The following is a 20,573-nucleotide window of genomic DNA, read 5'->3' as shown; positions in this document are numbered from 1 at the left end:
AGCTGCTGGAAGCAGGCACAGCAACCTGTGCCAGCATGTGGAGACTCTGGCAGCACCACATCCTGCCAACCAGAGAGCCAGGTGGCTCCCTGGGCTCGGCACCGAGCCCTAGCCAGCAAGTGAGCCTTCCAGCGGACAAGTGCGCATTGACAGTGAAGGCCACTATTTCCTTCAAGGCAAAATGTTCAGAAAGATGGGACCTTTCCCTACCGTGTGGCAAGCTGCCACCTGCTCTGTGGACCTCTTCTGTGGGAACCCCAGAAGGCCTGCGTAGTGGGACCACCCAACACCCAGCAGACCCAGTGAGAGACTTCTGTCCCCAACTTGGTGTTTATTTTGTTTTTTCTGGTGCTGGGATGCATACTGGGCTCCTTCTCCACCACTGAGCTACGTCCCCAGCTGTCCTGACTCGGAGGCCTCTGGAAGGATGAGGGTTCTGGCATCAAGGGAAGGCTGAGCGCAGAGACCCCTGCCATGTCCATTTAGGATGTGCCAAGTCCTCTTTCCGGCCTGTGCTGCTCTCCACAAGTAGGCTGCCGTGGGCCACCCTAGAGGCCGCTTAGTTCAACACACACCAAGGCGGGGAGACCCCGGGAGGCTCGGAGTTCAGCCCGAGGCAGGACCACCAGGTCTCACCACATAAGCTGCACCAAGCTCCCTTCAGGTCTCTGCACAGCAGCAAGCTGAGGGTGCCCGCTGAGCCACCAGGGAGGGCACTGCTGACCTCCCCTGAGGCCGTCCACAAGAGCCTTAGGACAGCCCAGTCCGCATGGCATGTGCCTGGTCTGTAGGGAGTGTGCTGGAGGGAGCAGACCCAGGTGGCCACCCAGTGCAGAGACAAGGGACCTCAGTACCCCCGATGGCAGCTGCTGGGGACCAGCCCTTCAGAAACGCACGGGCAGTGGTGCTGGGAGCTGGGTCGTGGCGCACCCCACAGCCTGGGCTCTCCAGCCTCAGCATGCTGGGTGACAGGAAAGGCCCATCTTGGGAGCAGCTCCAGGGACAGGCTAAACTCTGCAGGTCATCAACATGACTGTCACGTAATGGGACTTTCCCAAGCATCTCGTGCAGGACTGCAGGAAGGGTCACGTGGAGTGCGTGGCAAGCACTGGGCCAGCCAGTGGGCGGGTCTCCTGGCTGCTCGGCTTTGAGCCCTTCTGTGTCTCTCCCTGTGAGGTCTCAGTGTCACATTTCCCAAACACACTGCCCTCCCTTATCGCCACAGCCCGTCCCAGGCAAAGGCTCTGCAGAGCCCCGACAGGACGACAGTCACACGCCTGCCATCTTCTGGCTCTGTGAGTGGACAGGGGTGGCAGCCATGGGGGCCAGGAGCCAACTCCAGGTGCTGGGCACTGGGAAGCCTCCTCGGTCTCTGCAGGGTTCCCCTGGTTTGGCAGCAGCTCAGCAGCTGGACACTGCTTCACAGACAGCACCTGCCAACTCAGCTGTTCTGGATGACCCTGGAGAGCAGTGCCGGTCCCCTTTCCTGGGAGGTGATGCGTCCCTGTTCCTCTAGGGTGGCTCCCATCACATAGCCATAAGCCAAGACGAGGGAGGGGGCTGCCATATGGGTGTGGGAACACCGCCACCCCCTCAGTCATAGGCGAATGGGGCAGCTGCCCTAGGCAGGTGGGGACCCACACAGTGCACGCCACCAAGGGCACAACCTCGAGGCATCCCGGAGGGTGAGGGCCCCTACCTTTTAAATCCCAATGTGAGGATGTGAGAGGGGCCAGGCTCTCAGATGTCCCTGCCCAAGCCCCCACCCCAGGGGGTCGGCATGACCCAAGCTGGGCCCGACTCAGAAGTTGCTGCCACCTTCTGAACTTCAGATCTACCACCAGTGACTCTCCAGTCCAACATGCCCCCAACAGAAGGGCTAGATGGCAGGGTGTCTGGAAAATTCATTCAGAGGAACAGATAAGAAAACATTTTACACCAAACTGTTGACAAGTCAACCCAAACGGTCGCCACAGTGCAGGCACAAGGGGAGACCTCAGGCTCTGTCCCATCAAAAGCAGCTCCCCATATGCTAGAGGCTGAGGTAGGAGGATCACATGTTCAAGGCCAAACTGGGTAACTTAGAGGTTATCTCAATATTAAAAAAGGCTGTGGCTCAATGGTAGAGTGCTTGCCTAGCACGTGCCAGGCCCTGGGTTCCATCCCCAGTGCTACAAAGAAAACAACTAGCAGCTGGGCAGGACCTAAGGCACATGCTGCCCATGACAACAGGATCAGGTCAGATGGCTTCTCTCAAAACCTAATGAGGGCCAGGCATGGAGGTGCACACCTGTAATCCCAGTGACTCAGGAGGCTGAGGCAGGAGGATTCCAAGTTCAAAGCCAGCCTCATCAACTTAATGAGGCCCTGTCTCAAAATAAATATAAATATGGAGGCCTGGGGATGTGGCTCAGTGGTTAAGTGCCCCTGGTTCCATCTCCAGTTCAAAAAAAACCTTAGTGAAGGGAGTTGGGTGCAGTGGTGCACAGCAATAATCTCAGCTACTTGGAGGCTGAGGCAGACTGCCAAGTTCAAGGCCAGCCCTGGCAACTTAGCAAGACTGTGTCTCAAAATAAAAAAAAAAGGGCCTGGCCGTAGCTCAGTGGTAAACCACCCCTGGTTTCAGTCCCCAGCACCACACACACAGAAAAGGAGCCCCGACACAGGCTCCCACTTCAGTCCCGGGCCATGGTCAGTGCTGGGGCTGGACTCTGGCCAGGCCCTGCTCGGGCTCCTGTCCCGGGATGCAGCTCACACAGGCCTGCCTTGGAAGGAGAGTGCCATTTGCAGGAGCTCTCGGCCCAGGTCCTGCTGCGCGCCCCCAGGGCTGAACTCGGCTGACAGCTCCCTGAAGGTGGCGCAGACGCGGCGGGCCTCAATGTGCCTGCGGTGGATGGCATGTGTCCACTGGTGGCGTGCGGCCCCAGCGAGCACCAGCAGGGACCGGCAGGGTACGGGGATGGCCACCTCCACCTCCTGGCATGGGACGGACCTGCTGGGGGCGATCACGCTGTCCCCGAGGGCCTCGGCAGAGGGGGCTGCGCAGAGTAGCAGGCTGCCAGGCGCCTCCCGGTGCATGGACACCACGGTGGGGGACAGGAGGTTGAGGCTCACCAGCCGCTCCCCCCACAGCCAGGCGTCGTCCAGGTGGGGGTCGATGGCGGAGCCCCGCTCGGGGCAGTAGTCCAGGTTGCACTGCTCGACGGGCTGGAAGCCCTCCAGCCCGGGGTACAGCCCCATCCTCTGCACTACCTCACGGCTGAAGCTCGGGAGGCCGCAGAAGCCCGCCATCTTCAGCTTCTGTTTCCGAAAGTTGACTCTGGGGCCATAGTCCTGAGGGCGGGACGGAAGGGTCAGAAGCCAGGCGGGCTGACGTAGGGCACGCTGAAAACAGGGACAGGGCGCCGGCCAGCCTGCTGGCGTGGGGAGATGGTGGCAGGGGCAGCGTGGGCTCAGAAGCTGGACGCATTCTGAAGGCAAGGCTGACGGGAGTCACCAAGATGGCCAGGAGCCAGCACAAGCCGTAGGGCCGAAGGCCTTGGCCTGAGCAGGAGGAGACGGATTCAGAGGTGAGGACCCTGGGCGAGACTCGGGGCTCAGACCTGAGGGCCCCCCTCAGCCTGGCCAGGGGCATGAGGCTCGCCAAGAGCAAAGCCACCCGGGTGGGGCCCCCAGCCTCAAGGTCAGGGAGGAGGAATCAGCTTGGGGGGGGGGGAACCAAGGGCTGCTGGGACCCAAAGTGGACAAAAAGCCTGTCCCTGAGCAGAGAGCCTGGCTCTGCAGGCAGAAGAGGCCTAGAGGCCTGAAACCTGAGGAAACGGGAGGTGGGGACGGAAGACAGAGGGACCCGCCACACTCCTGCTAGAGACCAGGCTGGCAGGGGCTGCAGTGCGGGTGGAAAGGGCACAGGAGGGCAGACACTGGAGCAAGGGCTTCTGCCCGGGAGAGGGGCCTCAGCACCAGCATCCGCATGGGGACAGTGCTCTCCATGGGGGCGGAGGGGACAGCGATGCAGGCGAGGAGCAGCAGTGAGTGGCTGGGCATCCTGGGAGCCAGAACAGGTGGGCACGGTTCAGGGAGCAGCCTAAGCAGGGCACATCCTCCAGCTGGCTGGATGTCACCAGTGAGGGAAAGAAAGTTGAGGGTGTCCAGGGAAGCAACCATCAGAACTAGCTATGTATGGAGGCTGGATGAGGGGAAGTAAGGAGGGAGGTGGGAGGGTGGATGCAGGCCCTGAGGGCCGGAGATGGAGGGAACAAGCAAGCTGGCAGAATAGCAGGAGGAAAATGAGGAGGGACACTGGTCCTGATTAGGGCAAGTCAGGAGTGCCAGCAGAATGTGCAAGATAAGGGATGTGATGGGAGGGGCAGTGCCTGGCAGCCCCTGCAGCCCCGAAAGGCGAGGATTGCTGTCCAGAACTCGCCTGCGACATCCCACCCCAGAGCCCACTGTGCAGAGGGGCATGGCAAGCCTGGCGGGGAGACTGAGCAGGCCCAGATGCTGGATGCACCCTCCTTGGTGGCACTGGCTGCCCATGCCCCACCCAGGGGTCTGTAAGGCGTGGCTGCAGAAGAGGTGAGCTACGGGTCCCCAGCAGCATGACTGTCCCGTGGCCTAGGCCAGCCCTCAGCACAGCTTGGGGCATCGTACCTGCTTCCTCCGCCCCGACTGAGAAAGCTTCCAGGGGTCACGATCCATCAGACGCACCATCTCGGCTTCTTCCTCCCTGGTCACGAAGTCCTCGATCAGGGTCACCCCTGGAAATGGGAAGGCCCAGCCCTCAAAGTCAGAGTCCTCAGCCCCCACGGCCCAGCCAGAGTCCGAGCAGTAAAGGAAATGGTGTGTTTTCTGCAACGAAGAGACAGGTCCTGTCACTGCTGTGGCCTTCCTCAGGGGGTACACACTCACCCTGGCACCCTGGGAGACCCCACCCAGAGGCCACCTTGGAGGGGTTTCAAAGGTGTCTCCCTCCCTTGAAGCCACCTGGGAGGGCAGCAGGAGTCTAGAGACGCCCCTGGGGAAGGCCCATGATAAAAGGGACAGAGAGGAAAGAAGGAGCCAGAAACCAAGGCGCAGATCCAGTCTCCCGCTCCACCCTCCCTGGCCCTGTTCTACTCTCCACTTGACAGAGGAGGCTCAGCAAAGTTAAGGACCTAGCCCAAGGTGCACAGCCAGGGAGTGGGCACTGTGTCACCGGTGGCATGACCTGTCCCCCCAGCCTTGCAAGAGTAATAGGACAGGACCTAAGTGAGAACATCCAAGCCAGGCCTGGGCTCCGAGGAACATGCTGAGCCTGAAGCTGAGCCCTGGCTGTCTCAAGGCGGGTGATGCCTGTCGGGAACCCAGGGGACACACCCTCTCCAGCACAGCTCCTGTCCTCTGGGCCCTAGAGGTCCTCTCTGGAACTCTCCTTCAGAAGAGGGCCAAACTGGCTAGCCATCCTCAAGGGGAGTGAGCGGCTGGCTGCCTGCCTCTCTGCCCAGTGATGCCCACCCATCGCAGATCAGGAAGGGTCCTTGTTTCCTATGTTTAAGAATAAACACTGAGAAACACCACGGCAAGCGTAGAAAGCAAGCTGATTTGAGAAAGGGACAGAGATGTCTCCAAGGAGAAGAGGCCAGAGCTGGGTGTCTGTGGGAGGGGTAGCCTTATCTCTTATAGACCAGGACCCCCCTTTTAATTACTGTCTTCTCCATGTTGGAGTCTAGGGTAGGAAGGAGGGGAGCAGGAGGCTAGCCCTCAGCCTCCCCTTGGCCTTTCTTTGATAACCAGTGGTCATCCTCTGGACCCCGATCATTCATCGCTACTTGACCTTTGCCCCAGCCTCACCAGGACCAAGACAGTCCCTCATCCTGGGAGTCCCAAGCCTCATCCAGGATGGCCAGCCTCGCCCTGTCCCTGCTCTGACCTGGGCATTCATCTCAGTCTCCTCATCCTCACTTGGGGAACCCACCTCGACACCCCTCCACCCTGGCTGGCTCTAGGCCCCTCAGGTCCCTCTGCCCTGCCGCCACCCCTGGGGCTAGGAATGCGCTCAGTCTCCTTGGCCTGGAATCTTCCTAAACCACAGCCCCTCCTCCTCCTCCTCCTCCTCCTCCTCCAATAGGCCCCCACCCCATCCCTGCAGCCTCACTGCCCAAGGCCATTCTCCTCCAGCCCCCACCCCCTCTGCACTGTGTTGACCTTGGTCATCAGCCGCCTGGCCAATACCTCAAAATGTTCCCTTGGCCTTGGATACACTGTTCTCTCCTGACCCTCTTTGTGAATGAAAAGTTAATAAAATCGCTATTGGCCTCCATGGCACTCAAGATCTTAGAAGGATCAATCTAACTGAATCCCTGGCCAGCTCTAAGGAGGAGGCAGCAGAAACATCCCTCTGTGTGGGACACAGGCACAGACATGTGGAGGAGCTAGCCAGGGCCACCTGGTGGGCTTCAGTCCTGGCCTCTGCAGCCTCAGTTCTTCTACTCCTGGGATCTATTCTCCTCTTAAAGCTCCCCCTCCAGCCTCCAACTCCAGCTAGTCACCTCCTGAGCCTTGGACCACCCTCTCCCCCCTGTCTGGGCCCCTCACATAGGACACACTGAAACCAGGAAGTCTCCTGGCCATCTTGCTCTCCTTGTCCCACCGCCATCAAGTCAGGACACTGTGACCTCCACAGGGCCATAGGGCCGTCTCTCCACACCCAGGGTCACTGCACACTTCAGACCTTCTGCACTTAAATACATTCACACTGTTGGGCAGCTGTCACCACTGTCCATCTCCAGCACCCCTCCTTTTTGCAAAACTGTATCCGTTAAAACACTAACTCCCCATCCTCCCCTCCCCAGCTCCTGGTAACCTTCATTCCACTTTGTGTCTCTATGACTTTGACTACTTGGGGTTCCACATATAAGAACAGGCACCCAGTATGTGCCCTCTTGTTGTTTTGTTCTTTTGATGCCGGGAACTGAACCCAGGGCCTCACACATGCCAGGCAAGCGCTCTACCACTGAGCCACAACCCAGCCCACATCTGGCCTTTTGAGACTGGCTTATTTCACTCAGCATAATGTCCTCAAGGTCATCCCCAGTTCGGCATGTGTCAGGCTTTCCTTCCTTTTTAAGGCTGAATAATGTCCATTGTATGAACCGCCCACATTTTGCTTTTCCACTCATCTCTTGATGGACACTTGGGTGGCTTCCACCTTTTGTTATTGTGAATAACACTGCTACAGCACGATGAACAAAGGTCTCAAAGTCTCACTTTCATTTCTGTTGGATATAGACACCAGAATGGGATTGCTGGATCATTTGGTAATTCTAGATTGCTTCAGAGGACACGGGGCCTCTGTGCTCAGGCCCCTTTGACCTCCCCAGCCTCCTCTCCCTCACTCCAGCACCATCCTCGTTCCCAGCACACGCACGCACGACCCCAGGCCTCTACCCAAGCAGGTCCCCTGGCCGGAGCGCCTGGCAGCCACCTGCAGCATTGCCAGGCTCCGAGTTCTCGAATTAGTGCCTCCTCTCCCGTTTCCGTGCAAGGTCTCCAGGCATCGCTGGCCGGGCATTCAGCACCCACCGCCCTTTCCGCGTGTCTCCCTAGTGCTGTGGAGCCCCGAGGGGCCAAGGCGACCTGCGCTGACAGATCCCCCCAAAGTCCCTGAGGAGGGCTGCGGGCCGACCCGCCCACGTCGCAGCCGCCTCCCACTCGCCAGACCACTCCTCCAAGCCCCCATTCTCTGGCCCCCAGCGCCCCTACCTCGGGCCCCCAGCGCCCCTACCTCGGAGGCCCCTGGCAGGCTCCGACCCCGGCCCGCATCAGGGCCGAGCTGGGCCTCAGTTTCCCCATATGGAGAACGTAGTCCATCTGAGTGGCCCCTCTCCCAGCCCTTACCTGCGGGGACAGCTGCCAAGGCGGGTCACCGCAGCGCTGCCCCTCGCAGATCAGACAGGTCCGGATGCCCTTGCAGCCGCACTGCTGCAGGACCTCAGGGGCCTCTGCAGCCGCCATCGCGCCGTCCGGGCGAACAGCGCGCATGCGCGGCGCGGGGCCCGCTGGGAGTTGTAGTCCGCGCCTGCACTCGGCCTCGGCTCCGCTTCCTTCCGGTGGTCGCTGTCCCGGGACTTGCGCGGCGCCACCTCCTGGGCTCGGCAACGGCGAACAGGAGCTCCTGACGGCGGGCATCCCGGGCTCCGCCGGACTCCAGGAGACCGAGGGGGCCAGCGCGGGCCGCGCCCGCTCGCCATGGGCCCCCTCACGGCGCGGCTGCTCATGCAACGCGGGCGACCCAAGAGCGACCGGTTGGGGAAGATCAGGAGCCTGGAGTAAGAGCCGGGCGGGGGAGGCTGTGTCCGCGTGCGCGGGGGTCCCGCAGCCCCCCGGGTCGCCCACGTCTCTCGGGGGCGGGAAGAAAGGCCAGGGCCCCTCCCCTCCCGCTGCCTGTCTCCGTTATCGTCCCCTGGCCCTGGCGGAGTCTCATCACGCGCCAAACGTCCTAAGAGGCGCACGGGACCTTTGCTGCCCTGCGTGTGTGCCAGGTGGGCCCGAGAGGCTCTACCCCTGCCGAGGGCAGAAGGAGAGTGTTGCGCCACCCGCTGAGATGTTTAGAGAAAAGCACAGAGGAGCTCCCAGAGGATCAGGAAAAGCGTCCCGAGGACGACAGCAGCCCCGGGTTCTAAAGTAGCTATAAGGTTTTTTTAAATTTCCGTGCATGCACAAGAAATATCAGGTGAAACCCTTTCCGCGGCGGCCTGGGCACTTGGGTGTGGTGTAGGAGGCCTGCTGTTCCCTGAGCAGCCTTCCCTCTGCCCCCACGCAGCCTGTCACGGCTGAACCTGCTCTCTGAGCACCTGGACCCGAAGCTCCTGAGCCGCCTGAAGCAGCTGCAGGAACTTGACCTCTCCTACAACCTGCTGGAGGCCCTGCCGCCCAACCTGGGCCTGCCGCACCTGCGCATCCTCCGCTGTGCCAACAACCAGCTGGGGGATGTCACTGCCTTAAGCCAGTTCCCGCAGCTGGAGGAGCTTAGCCTGGAGGGCAACCCCTTCCTGACGGTAAGTGGGGTCTCCCACCAGTCCCATGCCCCTGTGTCGGGACTCCATGGTGTTCAGACTCCACTATTCCTTCATCTCTTAGGTCAGTGACAATCTCAAAGTCTCTTTTCTCCTGCCCAAGCTACGCAAGGTCAATGGCAAGGATGCGTCCTCCACTTGCACTCAGATGGAGAATCTGAACCGGGAACTGACCAACAGGGTAAAGGCAGGGAGAAGTTTATCTAGGCGTGCTTGGGAGCAGTGGGGGGCATTGAAGGAGTGACAGAAGAGGACACTGAGCTGGGTTTTAGGGTCTCCTCGCCTGGACTGCCTGGCATGTTACTCTGTGCCTGGCTGCAGCTCTGCTTCTGTCTTTGGAGGTCCTGCCCAGCAGGTGTGCAGGCGGGGCACAGTGAGGGAGGCCGGGACCAACTGGGCCAAGCAGGTTTGGGCCAGTCTTCCTTGCTTTGTGCTGGTGCCTTTGAGAGGCTCCTGGTAGGGGGTAAAGATGCCTGTGATATGGTGGGAGGGGCTGGGCTTGGATTTGGTTCCTCCCTACCAGGTCACAGCTCACTGGGAGAAGTTCATGGCTGCACTGGGCCCTGGAAAGGAGACCAAGAAAGCCCAGGCTGACTTCGTGAAGTCCGCCGTCAAGGACGTGTGCTATGGCCCGGACTCCCTCCGCGAGTTCACCCAGTGGCGAGTATGTATTCACCCCGTGGTGCCAGGGGTCAGTTTCCCTGGCTCTCACTGCCTTGGAGGTGTCTGTCCTTGAGTGGCTGGTGACTGTGGGGAGCGGGGCGGGTCAGGGACAGCAGCTGCAGAGGCCCTTTCCCAGAGGCCCAGCTCCCTTTGACCTGGTGTCTGGTGAAGGGCTTGGGGCATTCAGGACCGTGCCCAGCTTCCTGAAGGCCTGGCCCTGCCCAGGTTCGGATGATCTCTGAGGAATTGGTAGCCTCCGGTGGGACCCAGGTGCATGAGGCAGACGTCCCAAAGAGGCCCCAGGAAACTACAGCTACCTACAAGCCCAGGGTGAGTGTGACTCCATGGGGCTCCTGGGGCCAAGGACCTGCCTTGACCCTCAGTCCCTGGGAAAGCTACTGGAAATCAAGAGGGCCCTCACAGGAGCCCAGGAGACTCCTGCCTGTGCCCAAGCTGTCAGAGAGCTTTCTGTCACTGTGACAAAGTGCCTGAGATAATCAGCTTGCAAGGAGGAAAGGTTTATTTTGGCTCACAGTTTCTTCAATCCATAGTCACTTGGTCTCATCACTTGGGGTCTGTGGCAGCACAGTATATTATGGCTAGCACATGTGGTGGAGGAACCCTGATCACGTCATGATGGTCAGAAGGCAGGGAGGAAGGGACCAGGGGGCTGATGTCCCCTTCAGAGGCATGCCACCAGTGACCTGCCTTCCACTGGGCCCCACCTCCCAGTGGCGTCATGAGCAGTGACTGTGACGGACTTGTGGGTGACCAATTGAACACCCAAACCATAACACTGAGCAGACTCCTCCGTGACCTGGAGCAGCCCTTGCCTCCTGTGCCCTCAAGAGCACGCAGTCTGTCGGTGGTCGGGAGGAAGAAAGCCCCAGGCAGGTGCACCTGTGGTCACCAGGCCCCCTCCACAGGCCAGGCTGATGTCCTTGAAACGGCCAGATGATGTCCCACTCAACCTTCCTTCCACCAAGCGGGCTTGTAACTCCCCATCAGCCCAGATGGAGGGCGGCCCCTCAGGCCCCGACAGCAGCCAGGTGAGAAGCCAGGTCCAGGGGTGACGTGTTAGGGGAGCAGGAGCGGGTAGCCATGACGCCTTGTGTCCCCACAGCCTGCCCTGCAGCTGGAGCCCCTACACTTCCTGCAGTGCCACAGCAGGAACAACAGCCCTCAGGACCTGAAGACCCAGCTGTGGGCCTGTGCCTTCGAGCCAGCCTGGGAGGAGGGTGCGTCTCGGGAGAGGGAGGAGGGCCACCGGAGCAGAGCCACACCATGCGCACTCCCAGCAGGGCCATGGCGGGGGGCCATCCCTGAATAGAGGGGGCAGTCGGGAAAAACGGCACTGTGGTACACACCTGTAATCCCCCTGGAGGCTAGGCAGGAGGATGGCAAGTTCAAAGCCAGCCTCCGTAATTGAGCAAGACCCTGTCTCAAATAAAAAGGGCTGGGGATACAGCTCAGTGGTAAAGTACCCCTGGGTTTAATCCCCAGTGCCACCAAAAAAAATACGTTTTATAGGCTGGGAAGAGGGAGCTGCAGGGAAGGGCTTACGGCAAAAGTTTTCACTCAGATGACCCCTTGAAACAGGGCACTCCGGGGCCACCTCCCAGACGGTGGCCACGTGTGGCGGGGAGGCAGTTTGCGTGATAGACTGCCAGACGGGCATCGTGCTTCACAAGTACAAGGCGCCTGGCGAGGTGAGTGCCAAGGCTGCCGGGCCAAGTGTGGGGTTCTCAGTCCTCCCGACCTTGTCCTCACGCAGGCCCCCAGGCCTGGCGCTGCGGCATGTTCACACTGTAACTGCTCAGTGACCGCTTCCCCGCCTCCTCCAGGAGTTCTTCTCAGTGGCCTGGACAGCCCTGACAGTGGTCACGCAGGCAGGCCACAAGAAGCGTTGGAATGTTCTGGCGGCCGCAGGCCTGCGTGGCCTGGTCCGGCTGCTGCACGTGCGGGCGGGTTTCTGCTGCGGGGTCATCCGGGCCCACAAGAAGGCCATCGCCACCCTCTGCTTCAGTCCCATCCATGAGACCCACCTGTTCAGTAAGACCCTCTCCCCTGACCCAGGGCTTCCCCACATCCCAGGCTGCTGCCCTGATGGCCTCATGTGTCCCCTCCCTGGGATGGTAGGGAGTTGGTGGCTGCTGGGTTCCCTGGGCCTTGAGTTCAGCTGTGGCGCTGACATGGCTTCATGGTTAACTGACTGGGCTCTGGATCCGATCTTATGCCCAACCTGCTCTGTGGCCTTGGAGTTTCCTGGAAACCTGGGCCCCTGCTCTGTCAGTGACCTGGGTGGGCACTGCTGGCCCTCAGGGTGAACCCAGCAGAGGTGGTGAAGGAGTGGCAGGAGACGGCTGCGGTGCTGGGTACACGGAACTCAGCAGGACGGTGGGACCGTTGGCCAAGTCCCATTTCCTGGCCACAGTCCCACTCCCCCCTCTGAAGGGCTGACCTGGGGACCCTGGTCTCAGCCTGGGACGCAGCCTGCAGGAGGGCACAGGGCCCCTCAGGGCTGCTCTCCCCTTCCCATTCCCTCCTCAGCGGCCTCCTATGACAAGCGGATCATCCTCTGGGACATTGGGGTGCCCAACCGTGACTATGAGTTCCAGGCCAGGTGAGCCTGCAGGTGGCCTGGGGAGGGAGCAGTGGCCAGCAGGTCACACAGGGCTCCGGACTCATGCTGCCCCTCACCTGCTGGCAGCCAGCTGCTCACACTGGACTCCACCTCCATCCCGCTGCGCCTCTGCCCCGTCGCCCCCTGCCCGGATGCCTACCTGTTGGCCGGCTGTGAGGGGGGCTGCTGCTGCTGGGACGTGCGGCTGGACCAGCCCCAAAAGAGGAGGTGAGGCCCGGCAGGGATGCCTGGAAAGCCAGGCCCTAGGACTGGGTGCCCAGCATGCCCCTGCCCTTGGCAGCCTTAGAGACGTCGGGGCGCTCCTCACCATACTGTGACCAACTGATTTGAGCCCAGGTCCTGCTGCTCAGCAGTGTGACCTTCTTATTAGTGTAATGTCCTTGTCCATAGAAAGGAGACAACGACTTGAACCCCAGGGCTAGTGCAGGGCAGGGAGGTGGCGCATCAGTGTCAACTGGAAAACTCCTGGGACAGTGCACAGCACGGGTTCCTGCCTTGGGACACAGCCTTGCAGGGAGACAGGCCTCACAAAGGTGGCCAGTGACAGCCCCACAAAGGGTGGTGTCAGCTCCAAAAGAAGAATAATTGGGAGGGGATGTCCTCACGGAGTCAGCCAGGGCACTCTGCCAAGGAGACGAGCGGCAGGCAGCCTACAAGGACCAGGCAGGGGAGAGGTTGCCTGGAGGGACGGCGTGCGCAGAGGGCCAGTGGAGGCCAAGGCAAAGGGTGTGGCATGTCCAGCTAAGTGCTAGTGGTGGCCGTGGGCTCCACTGCTCCCATCCAGCTCCCCCTGCACACCTGGAGTAGCACTGGCTACCTCTCACTTCCTTGTGCCACGTCTGCCTGTCCCATATGCTCAGGTGTGTTGGTGCCTTCTTGTCCCCTCTGCCACGGCTCAGGCCTGTCCCTAGTTAGGTGCTTTTTGGCTGGCCTCTGCAGGACTGGGCAGGCACACAGTGACCCCACTCATGTGAGCCACTCCCCTGTCCTCAGGGTCAGAGCAGCCCCACCCCAGGTCCTGGCATATGGCCCGAGACACCTTCCCAGCTTGGCACCTGGGCCCAGAGGCCCAGCCACACAGCCCACCCATCCTACCCCTTGTGCCTCTGGGCGCCCACTCCCTGTGGCCTGGGGCACCAGAAGTTGGCCCCCTTCAGAGTGACGCTGAGCCTCTCGGTGGCCAAGAGTGCCGTTTGGGGCTGCATCTCCCAGCCTCCCCCAGGCCGGGGCCCAGGTGGCTGGCTGACCAGGGCAGACAGGCGGCTCTGCATGCTAGAGCCAGCCACTGGCACCGTCTGCCATCCTGCAGGGTGTGCGAGGTGGAGTTCGTCTTCTCTGCGGGCTCCCAGGCACCCGGGCGGAGAGTGGATGGGCTGGCGTTTGTGAATGAGGATGTCGTGGGTGAGTGAGCCCGGGCAGGACAGCCTGGCCTCTGGGACCCATATGGGTGGGTCACTTATCCTTGGGCTGGGCTCAGGTCCAAGGGCTTCTGAGGCATCCCACGTGGGGAGCGGGAGAGCGGCAAGGGGCAGCCTGGGCACAGGTCTCCATTCTGCCTTCACCACAGCCTCCAAGGGGAGTGGCCTGGGCACTATCTGCCTGTGGAGCTGGAGCCAGACATGGGCGGGCCGAGGCAGCCAGTCCCCGGTGGCTGTGGTGGTCCTGGCCCAGCTGCAGTGGTCATCCACGGAGCTGGCCTACTTCTCGCTCAGCACCTGCCCTGGTGAGTCCCCCTGCCCCCACCCCTGCTTCTTGGAGCCCTGCCCCCACTGACTCTCACCTGAGGCCCCTCTGTCCTGGCAGAGAAGGGAGTCGTGCTCTGCGGAGATGAGGAGGGCAGCGTGTGGATCTATGATGTGGAGCACATCCTAAAGCAGCCGCCTCCACAGCTGGCAGCCCCACAGGCCCCTGTGCAGGTACCATCCCAAGGGTGCCGTCCCCATGGGTGCCATCCAGGCCCCGCCTCCTCCAGGCTGGGCTGGCAGTGTGTGGGGCTGGTGTCTGGAAGCAGGAACCCAGCCCTCTCTCTGGTCCCACCAGATCCTTAAATGGCCTCAGCCCTTAGCACTTGGGCAGCCGGTGACCAAGACCATGGTGAACACTGTGGTGGCCAATAGTGACTTGACCTACCTCACGGCTCTGACGGACTCCAACATCATAGCTGTCTGGAGGAGATGCTAGCCCGGCAGGCTCCCCGGACGCAGCGCACCAGGGACACGGCTAAACTTATTTAGCTCGGGGCTGGAGGGGGGCGTTTTGATAGTGTCTTTATTAAATTCTCGATTTCCACATGGCGCCTCGAGCACTGTTTGCAGTGACGCAGACCCAGCAGCTGGGCTTCCAAGACAGGTTCATGGATGTGCGCACGTTTTCCCAGCCCGCTTCTGCTCAGTGCCGTCCAGCAGCCCCCAGACAGAAGTCGGGGCCTCTGGGCCAGTCCACTCAGGAGTGGCCCGAGTGTCCAGAACAGGTTGTCTGCCAGACTACCTGCTGTGAAGTCACCTCCACTACATCTGGGTCCTTGAATGTCATACTTTATTAGGAAGCTAAAACAGTCTATGTACAGGACACCTCAGTGTCAGGGAAGGTCTCGAGGAAGCTGCCAGGAGCCACAGCTGGGCCTGGCCATGGTCCTCTGCGATGCCTACAGAGGAGGGTACAGTGGAGGCTGGAGCTGGGCTTGCAGGAGGAGCAGGTGTTTTCTGACCCTTCTATTCAATCCCCTCTTGCTTGTCTTTGATGGCCACCTGGGGAAAAGGAAGAAAGCAGCCCCTCAGCCGGACTGGCCAGGCTGCCGGAAACAGGTCTAACAACCTGCACAGGGTCCACCAAGGAACTCAGGCCATGGCCCTTCTCCCCAGCGCAGCCCAGGCTGTACTGCACACAGGAGGAGGGGGAGAGGCAGCACATGCTGCCACTGCTGGGCCCAGTGGCCACACACCCTGCAGATAAGGGGGACCTCGAATGCTGCGGCTCTTTCCCTGTCTAAACTGTCCTAGACTGTGGTGGGACGGCCCCACTTGGGATGAACTGCCCCTTGGCAGCACCTGGAGGCAGACAGGCCTTACGCACCAGCTGCCCAGCAGCAGAGGAGACACAAGAACAGTTTCCAGGGGCAGCAGGTCCCCTGGGCCCATGGGGACCACAAGAGCGCAGGAGACTGGGCACTAAGGAAAGTTCCCACAGCCCTGGTCAGAGCACCTGGGGAGGTGGGGGAAGTCCCTGCTCCCCGATGCCTCCCACCAGAAGCCTCCCAGGAAACAGCCCTGGGGCACCCTGGGTGTGGGCCAGGGAACAGCTCCACCAGCACCCACAACCTCACCCGGAACCGCTCTTCCAGCAGGGAGAGCTCGCTGATGAGGTCTGTGATGGCGTTGGTGAAGGCCTCCTGGGGGCTGTAGTCCGGCGTGGTCTGCACACGGATGATGATCTTGTGCTCCAAGGGGTGGGGCACTTTGTAGCCAGCAAACAGCACCTGTGGGTCCTTCAGCAGCTGTCTGAGAAACAGGAGCAGATGGCATGAGGCAGGCAGAGCCTAGTGGCCTTTGGGCCCTAGCCTGGGACTTACCAGCTTTCTAGCCACGCCATTTCTTTTCCCAGAAATCTTCGAGTAAAATAGACACTCAAGATATGCCACATGGGATCCCCAACACACATCCTGCATCCAGTAGGATTCAAGGACTCTGGCTGGGCTCTGGATTCCTGAGATTTCTGTTAAGACAGGGACCCAGCCCTGCCAGCAGAGAGACCTCCCTAAACTGAATATCCAGCCAGGCGCCAGGACACACAAACCCTGGGCCTGGTCCTAAAAGGGCCCTGGAACAACAAACCAGTCAGCAGGGGAAGGAGTTCAGGCTCCCAGCTGCTGGTGACAGGAAGCAGTCCCTGCACACTGGCCTGCTCCATGGGGCTACAGGGCTCTGCACTGGCACCACGGAGCTCCAGAGCGCTCCTGGCCAAGCCTGAGCACAAGGGAGGCCTCTGCGCAGGGGGACACTGGGCTCACGCAGCAAGGGAGCAGCAGGCCCTGGAAAAGCTGGGTGCCCTGCTGTCCTGGCTTAGGGAAGGGGTCATCAGGAGACGGGCATCCCCATACCTTGTGCACCAGGACCAGGGTCACTGCTGCCCACAGCCTCCAACATGCCAGACTGGGAAAAGCATAGCTCCCCTGTCCCCTCTCACCACCTACCTCTGACCCCCTACCTAGCTGGAGTTTCACTGGTGTGGCCAATGTGGGGTGCCCACGGCAGGCACTGGAGACCCACACAACATCTCTTCACTTCCCCTTGTTCCACGGCAGTCAGTCTCTGCCTCTACATCTTGGACTATTCAGTGACCTCTGTCACTGAGGTCACTGTCACTAGTAGGGGTGGGGTGGGGGGAGCTAACCCTGGCCACCTCTCAGTGCTCATCAGCATAAGTAGCCCTGCTTTCCTGCGATAAATAGATAGAGAAACAGGCCTTATGTGAGCAGACCCGGGTCAGCTCGCCCTGGGAGCAGAGCACTAGGATGGCGGCATTCAGGCAAGAGATGAGGACTTCCTGTAGTTCAGAGAGACAAAGGGATCTCAGGGGACTTGTGCTTGGCCCCAAAAGCTCCGTTAACCACCCCTGAAGGCCCCTGTCCTGGAACTTACGATTTGATGATGTTTCCTAGCGTGTGGTCTTCTTTATTGATGGTGAACAAACAGGCATTGGGCACTTTGGTGTCCTTGTTAATGGTGATCCTAGAAAGAGGCAGAAGCAACAGTTGAGGGGCAGGAGCTCCCCAAGTCTAAACCCTGCCCTTCCAGGCAGGCCAGGTCCTGCCTCCTCTGAGAGCCTTTCTCCATCTCTTCACCCCAGAGAAACTGCTCTGAGGGCTGGACGGCCCGGTGTAGAGCGCTTGCCTAGCATGTGCAAGGCCTGGGTTCCATCCCCAGCAGTACAGAAACAAAACAAAAATCCCTCCTGACTCACGACAGTACAGTGACCCAGGGCCCTCCCCCCCACCACACACACACACACACCCGTGTCAGCCGAACACTGATTGCCAGGGCCCACACATGCTAGAGAGGGGCTGCGCCAACCCCCAGCCCCAGCTGCCCTGTCTGGCTAAGCCAGCACTCCGCAGACGCAAAACAACAGCTTTGTTTCCCGTGGGGAACTATTTTGTACACTGTGACCTTAAGGGCATCCCTGGCTTCTACCGACTAGATGTCAGCAGCAACCCCTGTGACAACCAGAAATGTTTCCAGACATTGCCAGTCTCTCCTAGGGGGACAAGATGGTTCCCCAGTCGAGTCTCTGCCTAAAGGAAGGCTGAAGTGGCCGACAAGGGCTAGACCATGGGACCACACACACCAGCCTCTTAAGAAAGAGAAGGCTCAGGGCGCTGGCACGCACCTGTAGTCCCAGCAACCAAGGAGGACTGTAAGTCCGAGGCCGGCCTGGGAACATAGCAAGACACTGTCTCAAAACAATGAAGGGCTGGGGATGCAGCTCAGTGATAGAGAGCCCCTGGTTAAACCCCTGGGACCAAAACAAGCACAAGAAGGGCTAAGGCTTCAGTCTTCAAGGGCTAAGGCTCAGCGATTTGCACAAATTACTTCGTGTAAGCCTAAGAGAAAATTCTATGACAAAAAATAGCAGGAAGTCCACTTGCAAGGTAACGAAACTGGGCCTCCAGCCAGATCAGGCCACACCGGGGGCTCCAGGAGCCAAGCCCTGGCTGGCTGACCACTGGCCTCCAACCTGCCAGCAACGGGCACTCACTGCAGGTTCCACACCGGCAATGCCACACAGCAGCTTTAGAGCCATCGCTGTGGCTGCCCCACGGAAGGTGGAGGTGGCGGGTGGGAGACGCGTCGGCTGCCAGGTCCCTAAGGAAAAGGACTTAGGAGCCAGACGCGGGGTTCGACTATAGTAGACCCCACCAATTCCTGCAAGCCCGGTGCAAGTGACTCAACTTCCCTAGGCCTCACTTCCCTCCTCTGCAAATGGGTGCACTCGCCACGGCCTCGCAGGGCTGCCTTAAGCGGGGCAAGCAAGAGCTGCTGCAAAAGCTGCTCCCGTCCCCCGCGCCCGGCAGGAGAAGCCCCAGACCCGCAGGGACCGAGGCGATGGGCGCTGCCCGCGAGCCCCGCCCGCCCTCTCCGCTTACTTCTTCTCGCCCTCGAAGAGCAAGAACGACTCGAAGGCCGGCGGGGCGTTCATCCTGGCGCTGCAGCCGGGCCCACACTCAAAGCGGCTACCGCCGCCGCCGCCGCCGCCAGCGCCTTATAACGTGACCTCTTCCGGGTCACGCCGGCGCTGCCACCCCGCGTAAGTCCGGCACACTGCCCCCTGTCGGACCGGAGGACCTCGCGCAGGCGCACGCACGCCCGAGAGAGGCCGCGAGCTCTGCGCATGCGTCAATCCAGACTGCTCACACGCGCTCTGACAGCTGGGGACTGCTCTGGTTCTACCATGACATCTTGGTCCAGGCTAAGCAGGAATCCGAGATGGGCACCTCTGGTCTCTCCACACCCCTTCATCTCTTTGGAAACGTGTTCTGGAGGGTGACAGAATGGAGCCAATGGGGTAGGGGGAAGTTGTGGCTGCCAGTGGAGGGTGAGGAGTGCTGGTCCTAAGGAAGTATCCTAGCTAGAAGGATGTGTATAAAGAAGCCCTCTGCCAAACCTCCCAGTGCAGAATGCTGCAAGACCCCTGGCAGGGTTGTCACTGGCTTCTAGTTAGCAGGATCAGTCGGGGAAGGACTGGGGGAGGAGGCAGGTGCACACTGACGTAAGAATGCCAGGCGCTTGGTGGGGTAAGTGCGTCATCCCCTGGTTGAATGCGTTAATATTTTTGCAGACTCCGTTTAGTATAAAGGCCCTACCTGCGCTGTTTGAAGCAACAGGAGTTCCAGGTGAGCTACTGAGCCCTAACAGCTTGGCAGCAGCCCTGAAGCCCCCACGGGAATCCGGAGCTGGTACCACTACTTCCATTTCCCACTTGAGCCCTGGAGTGACCAAATGTCACTGTGCCTGGGTGATATCCAATCCAAGAGGCAATGAACAGGACCCTAACTCTCCAGGCCAATTGGGTGGGGCTTCTGAGTGGTGATGAAGTCAAGCCGGTGAGGGCAAGGATTCCCTGACTGGTGACCCCCACCCTCTGGGTCGCATGGTAAAGTTTGGCTGAAGATGCTGAGCATTTCATCTCTCAAAATGGGGGCGGTGGGGTTGTGGCTCAGCTGCAGAGCGCTCACCTAGCAGGTGTGAGGCCCTGGGTTCAATCCTCAGTGCCACATAAAAATAAATAAATAAAGGTATTGTGTCCAACTACAACTAAAAAATAAATATTTTTAAAAATGCACATCTTGGGCTAAGGTCATGGCTTAGTGGCAGAGCACTTACCTCACACATGTGAGGCACTGGGTTTGATCCTCAGCACCACTAAAAATAAGCAAAATAAAGATATTGTGCTAACTAATGTGTATAACTAAAAAAATATTTTTTTAAAAAAATGCACAGCTTCTCAAAAATGCTCCATGAACAGGCTTCATTGGGCATTTTTTTTCTGTTGCTACGGCAGATCTTTAATGCATGTTCATTCTATATTTGCTTTTTTTTGTTATTTTGTTTTGTTTTTGGTACTGGAGATTGAACCCAGGGGCTAACCCACTCACCCCTTTTTTTCGGGGGCTACTGGGGATTGAACTCAGGGGCACTCAGCCACTGAGCCACATCCCCAGCCCTATTTTTTAAAATATTTATTTAGTTGTAGATGAACACACAGTATGTTTTTGTATTTTTATGTGGTGCTGAGGACCGAACCCAGTGCCTCACACATGCGAGACAAGCACTTTACCACTGAGCTACAGCCTCAGCCCCCAGCCCTATTTTGTATTTTTTTTAGAGACAGGGTCTCATTGAGTTGCTTGCTTTTGCTGAGGCTGGCTTTGAACTCGCAATCATTCTACCTCAGTCTCCTGAGCCACTGGGATGACAGGCGTGTGACACTGTGCCTGGTTACCCACCTCCTTTTTATGAAACAGGAGGTGCAATCATCAAATTGCTGAGACTGGCCTCCAACGTGTATTCTTCCTGCCTCAACCTTGGGAGTCACTGGGATCACAGGCATGTGCCACCACCCCTGACTTCTGAATGTGGTTTTAAACATTCATTTGAACTTCTAACTGAATGCCCAACTCTTCCCTCCATGTGTCCTTATTTTATGATCTTGGGAAA

General features: G+C 59.6%; 3 protein-coding genes across 7 annotated transcripts; 1 reads left to right on the top strand and 2 right to left on the bottom strand.

Moving 5' to 3' along the window:
- Positions 1 to 1,884: 1,884 nt before the first annotated feature.
- On the bottom strand, positions 1,885 to 8,000 carry Alkbh4 (alkB homolog 4, lysine demethylase). Its single transcript, XM_027952952.2, has 3 exons — positions 7,876 to 8,000; positions 4,651 to 4,848; positions 1,885 to 3,333 (listed from the first exon to the last, which is right to left on the bottom strand). Exons 1-3 carry the CDS (start codon positions 7,990 to 7,992, stop codon positions 2,752 to 2,754), a joined length of 897 nt encoding a protein of 298 aa, XP_027808753.1. The 5' UTR covers positions 7,993 to 8,000; the 3' UTR covers positions 1,885 to 2,751.
- Positions 8,001 to 8,073: 73 nt separating this feature from the next.
- On the top strand, positions 8,074 to 14,649 carry Lrwd1 (leucine rich repeats and WD repeat domain containing 1). Of its 5 annotated transcripts, XM_071605766.1 has the most exons (16): positions 8,230 to 8,306; positions 8,520 to 8,661; positions 8,801 to 9,035; positions 9,118 to 9,234; positions 9,577 to 9,717; positions 9,942 to 10,046; positions 10,643 to 10,765; positions 10,840 to 10,954; positions 11,316 to 11,425; positions 11,561 to 11,768; positions 12,267 to 12,339; positions 12,427 to 12,567; positions 13,670 to 13,761; positions 13,928 to 14,083; positions 14,164 to 14,276; positions 14,401 to 14,649. In XM_071605766.1, the coding sequence occupies exons 2-16, from the start codon at positions 8,582 to 8,584 to the stop codon at positions 14,539 to 14,541; spliced, it is 1,950 nt and encodes a 649-aa protein (XP_071461867.1). In that variant the 5' UTR covers positions 8,230 to 8,306; positions 8,520 to 8,581; the 3' UTR covers positions 14,542 to 14,649. The 5 variants fall into 5 exon arrangements, with proteins under 5 accessions (XP_071461868.1, XP_071461869.1, XP_027808690.2 ...); XM_071605767.1 differs by lacking the exon at positions 8,520 to 8,661 and having other exon boundaries at positions 8,074 to 8,306; positions 9,157 to 9,234; XM_027952889.2 differs by lacking the exon at positions 8,520 to 8,661 and having other exon boundaries at positions 8,075 to 8,306.
- A 229-nt stretch (positions 14,650 to 14,878) lies between these two features.
- On the bottom strand, positions 14,879 to 18,624 carry Polr2j (RNA polymerase II subunit J). Its single transcript, XM_027952893.3, has 4 exons — positions 18,503 to 18,624; positions 16,998 to 17,087; positions 15,683 to 15,857; positions 14,879 to 15,107 (listed from the first exon to the last, which is right to left on the bottom strand). The coding sequence occupies exons 1-4, from the start codon at positions 18,553 to 18,555 to the stop codon at positions 15,072 to 15,074; spliced, it is 354 nt and encodes a 117-aa protein (XP_027808694.1). The 5' UTR covers positions 18,556 to 18,624; the 3' UTR covers positions 14,879 to 15,071.
- Positions 18,625 to 20,573: the final 1,949 nt, after the last annotated feature.

The sequence above is a fragment of the Marmota flaviventris genome, chromosome 19 (genome assembly GCF_047511675.1).
Source record: "Marmota flaviventris isolate mMarFla1 chromosome 19, mMarFla1.hap1, whole genome shotgun sequence".
Lineage (NCBI taxonomy): Eukaryota > Metazoa > Chordata > Mammalia > Rodentia > Sciuridae > Marmota > Marmota flaviventris.
This window is presented reverse-complemented; position numbering and strand designations above follow the sequence as displayed.

Bases quoted from the DNA above. Each gene is read 5' to 3' on its own strand.
- Alkbh4 (XM_027952952.2), bottom strand. From the start codon at position 7,992: ATGGCGGCTGCAGAGGCCCCTGAGGTCCTGCAGCAGTGCGGCTGCAAG. The intron at 4,849-7,875 runs GTAAGGGCTGGG...TCTTCGTTGCAG, and splicing joins CTTGGCAGCTGTCCCCGCAG to AAAACACACCATTTCCTTTA. The intron at 3,334-4,650 runs GTACGATGCCCC...TCCCGCCCTCAG, and splicing joins AGTCGGGGCGGAGGAAGCAG to GACTATGGCCCCAGAGTCAA.
- Lrwd1 (XM_027952889.2), top strand. From the start codon at position 8,227: ATGGGCCCCCTCACGGCGCGGCTGCTCATGCAACGCGGGCGACCCAAG. The intron at 10,955-11,315 runs GTGCGTCTCGGG...CCCTTGAAACAG, and splicing joins CGAGCCAGCCTGGGAGGAGG to GGCACTCCGGGGCCACCTCC. The intron at 11,426-11,560 runs GTGAGTGCCAAG...CGCCTCCTCCAG, and splicing joins AGTACAAGGCGCCTGGCGAG to GAGTTCTTCTCAGTGGCCTG.
- Polr2j (XM_027952893.3), bottom strand. From the start codon at position 18,555: ATGAACGCCCCGCCGGCCTTCGAGTCGTTCTTGCTCTTCGAGGGCGAG. The intron at 17,088-18,502 runs GTAAGCGGAGAG...GCCTCTTTCTAG, and splicing joins CTCTTCGAGGGCGAGAAGAA to GATCACCATTAACAAGGACA. The intron at 15,108-15,682 runs GTGAGGTTGTGG...CCTTTTCCCCAG, and splicing joins TGCTGGAAGAGCGGTTCCGG to GTGGCCATCAAAGACAAGCA.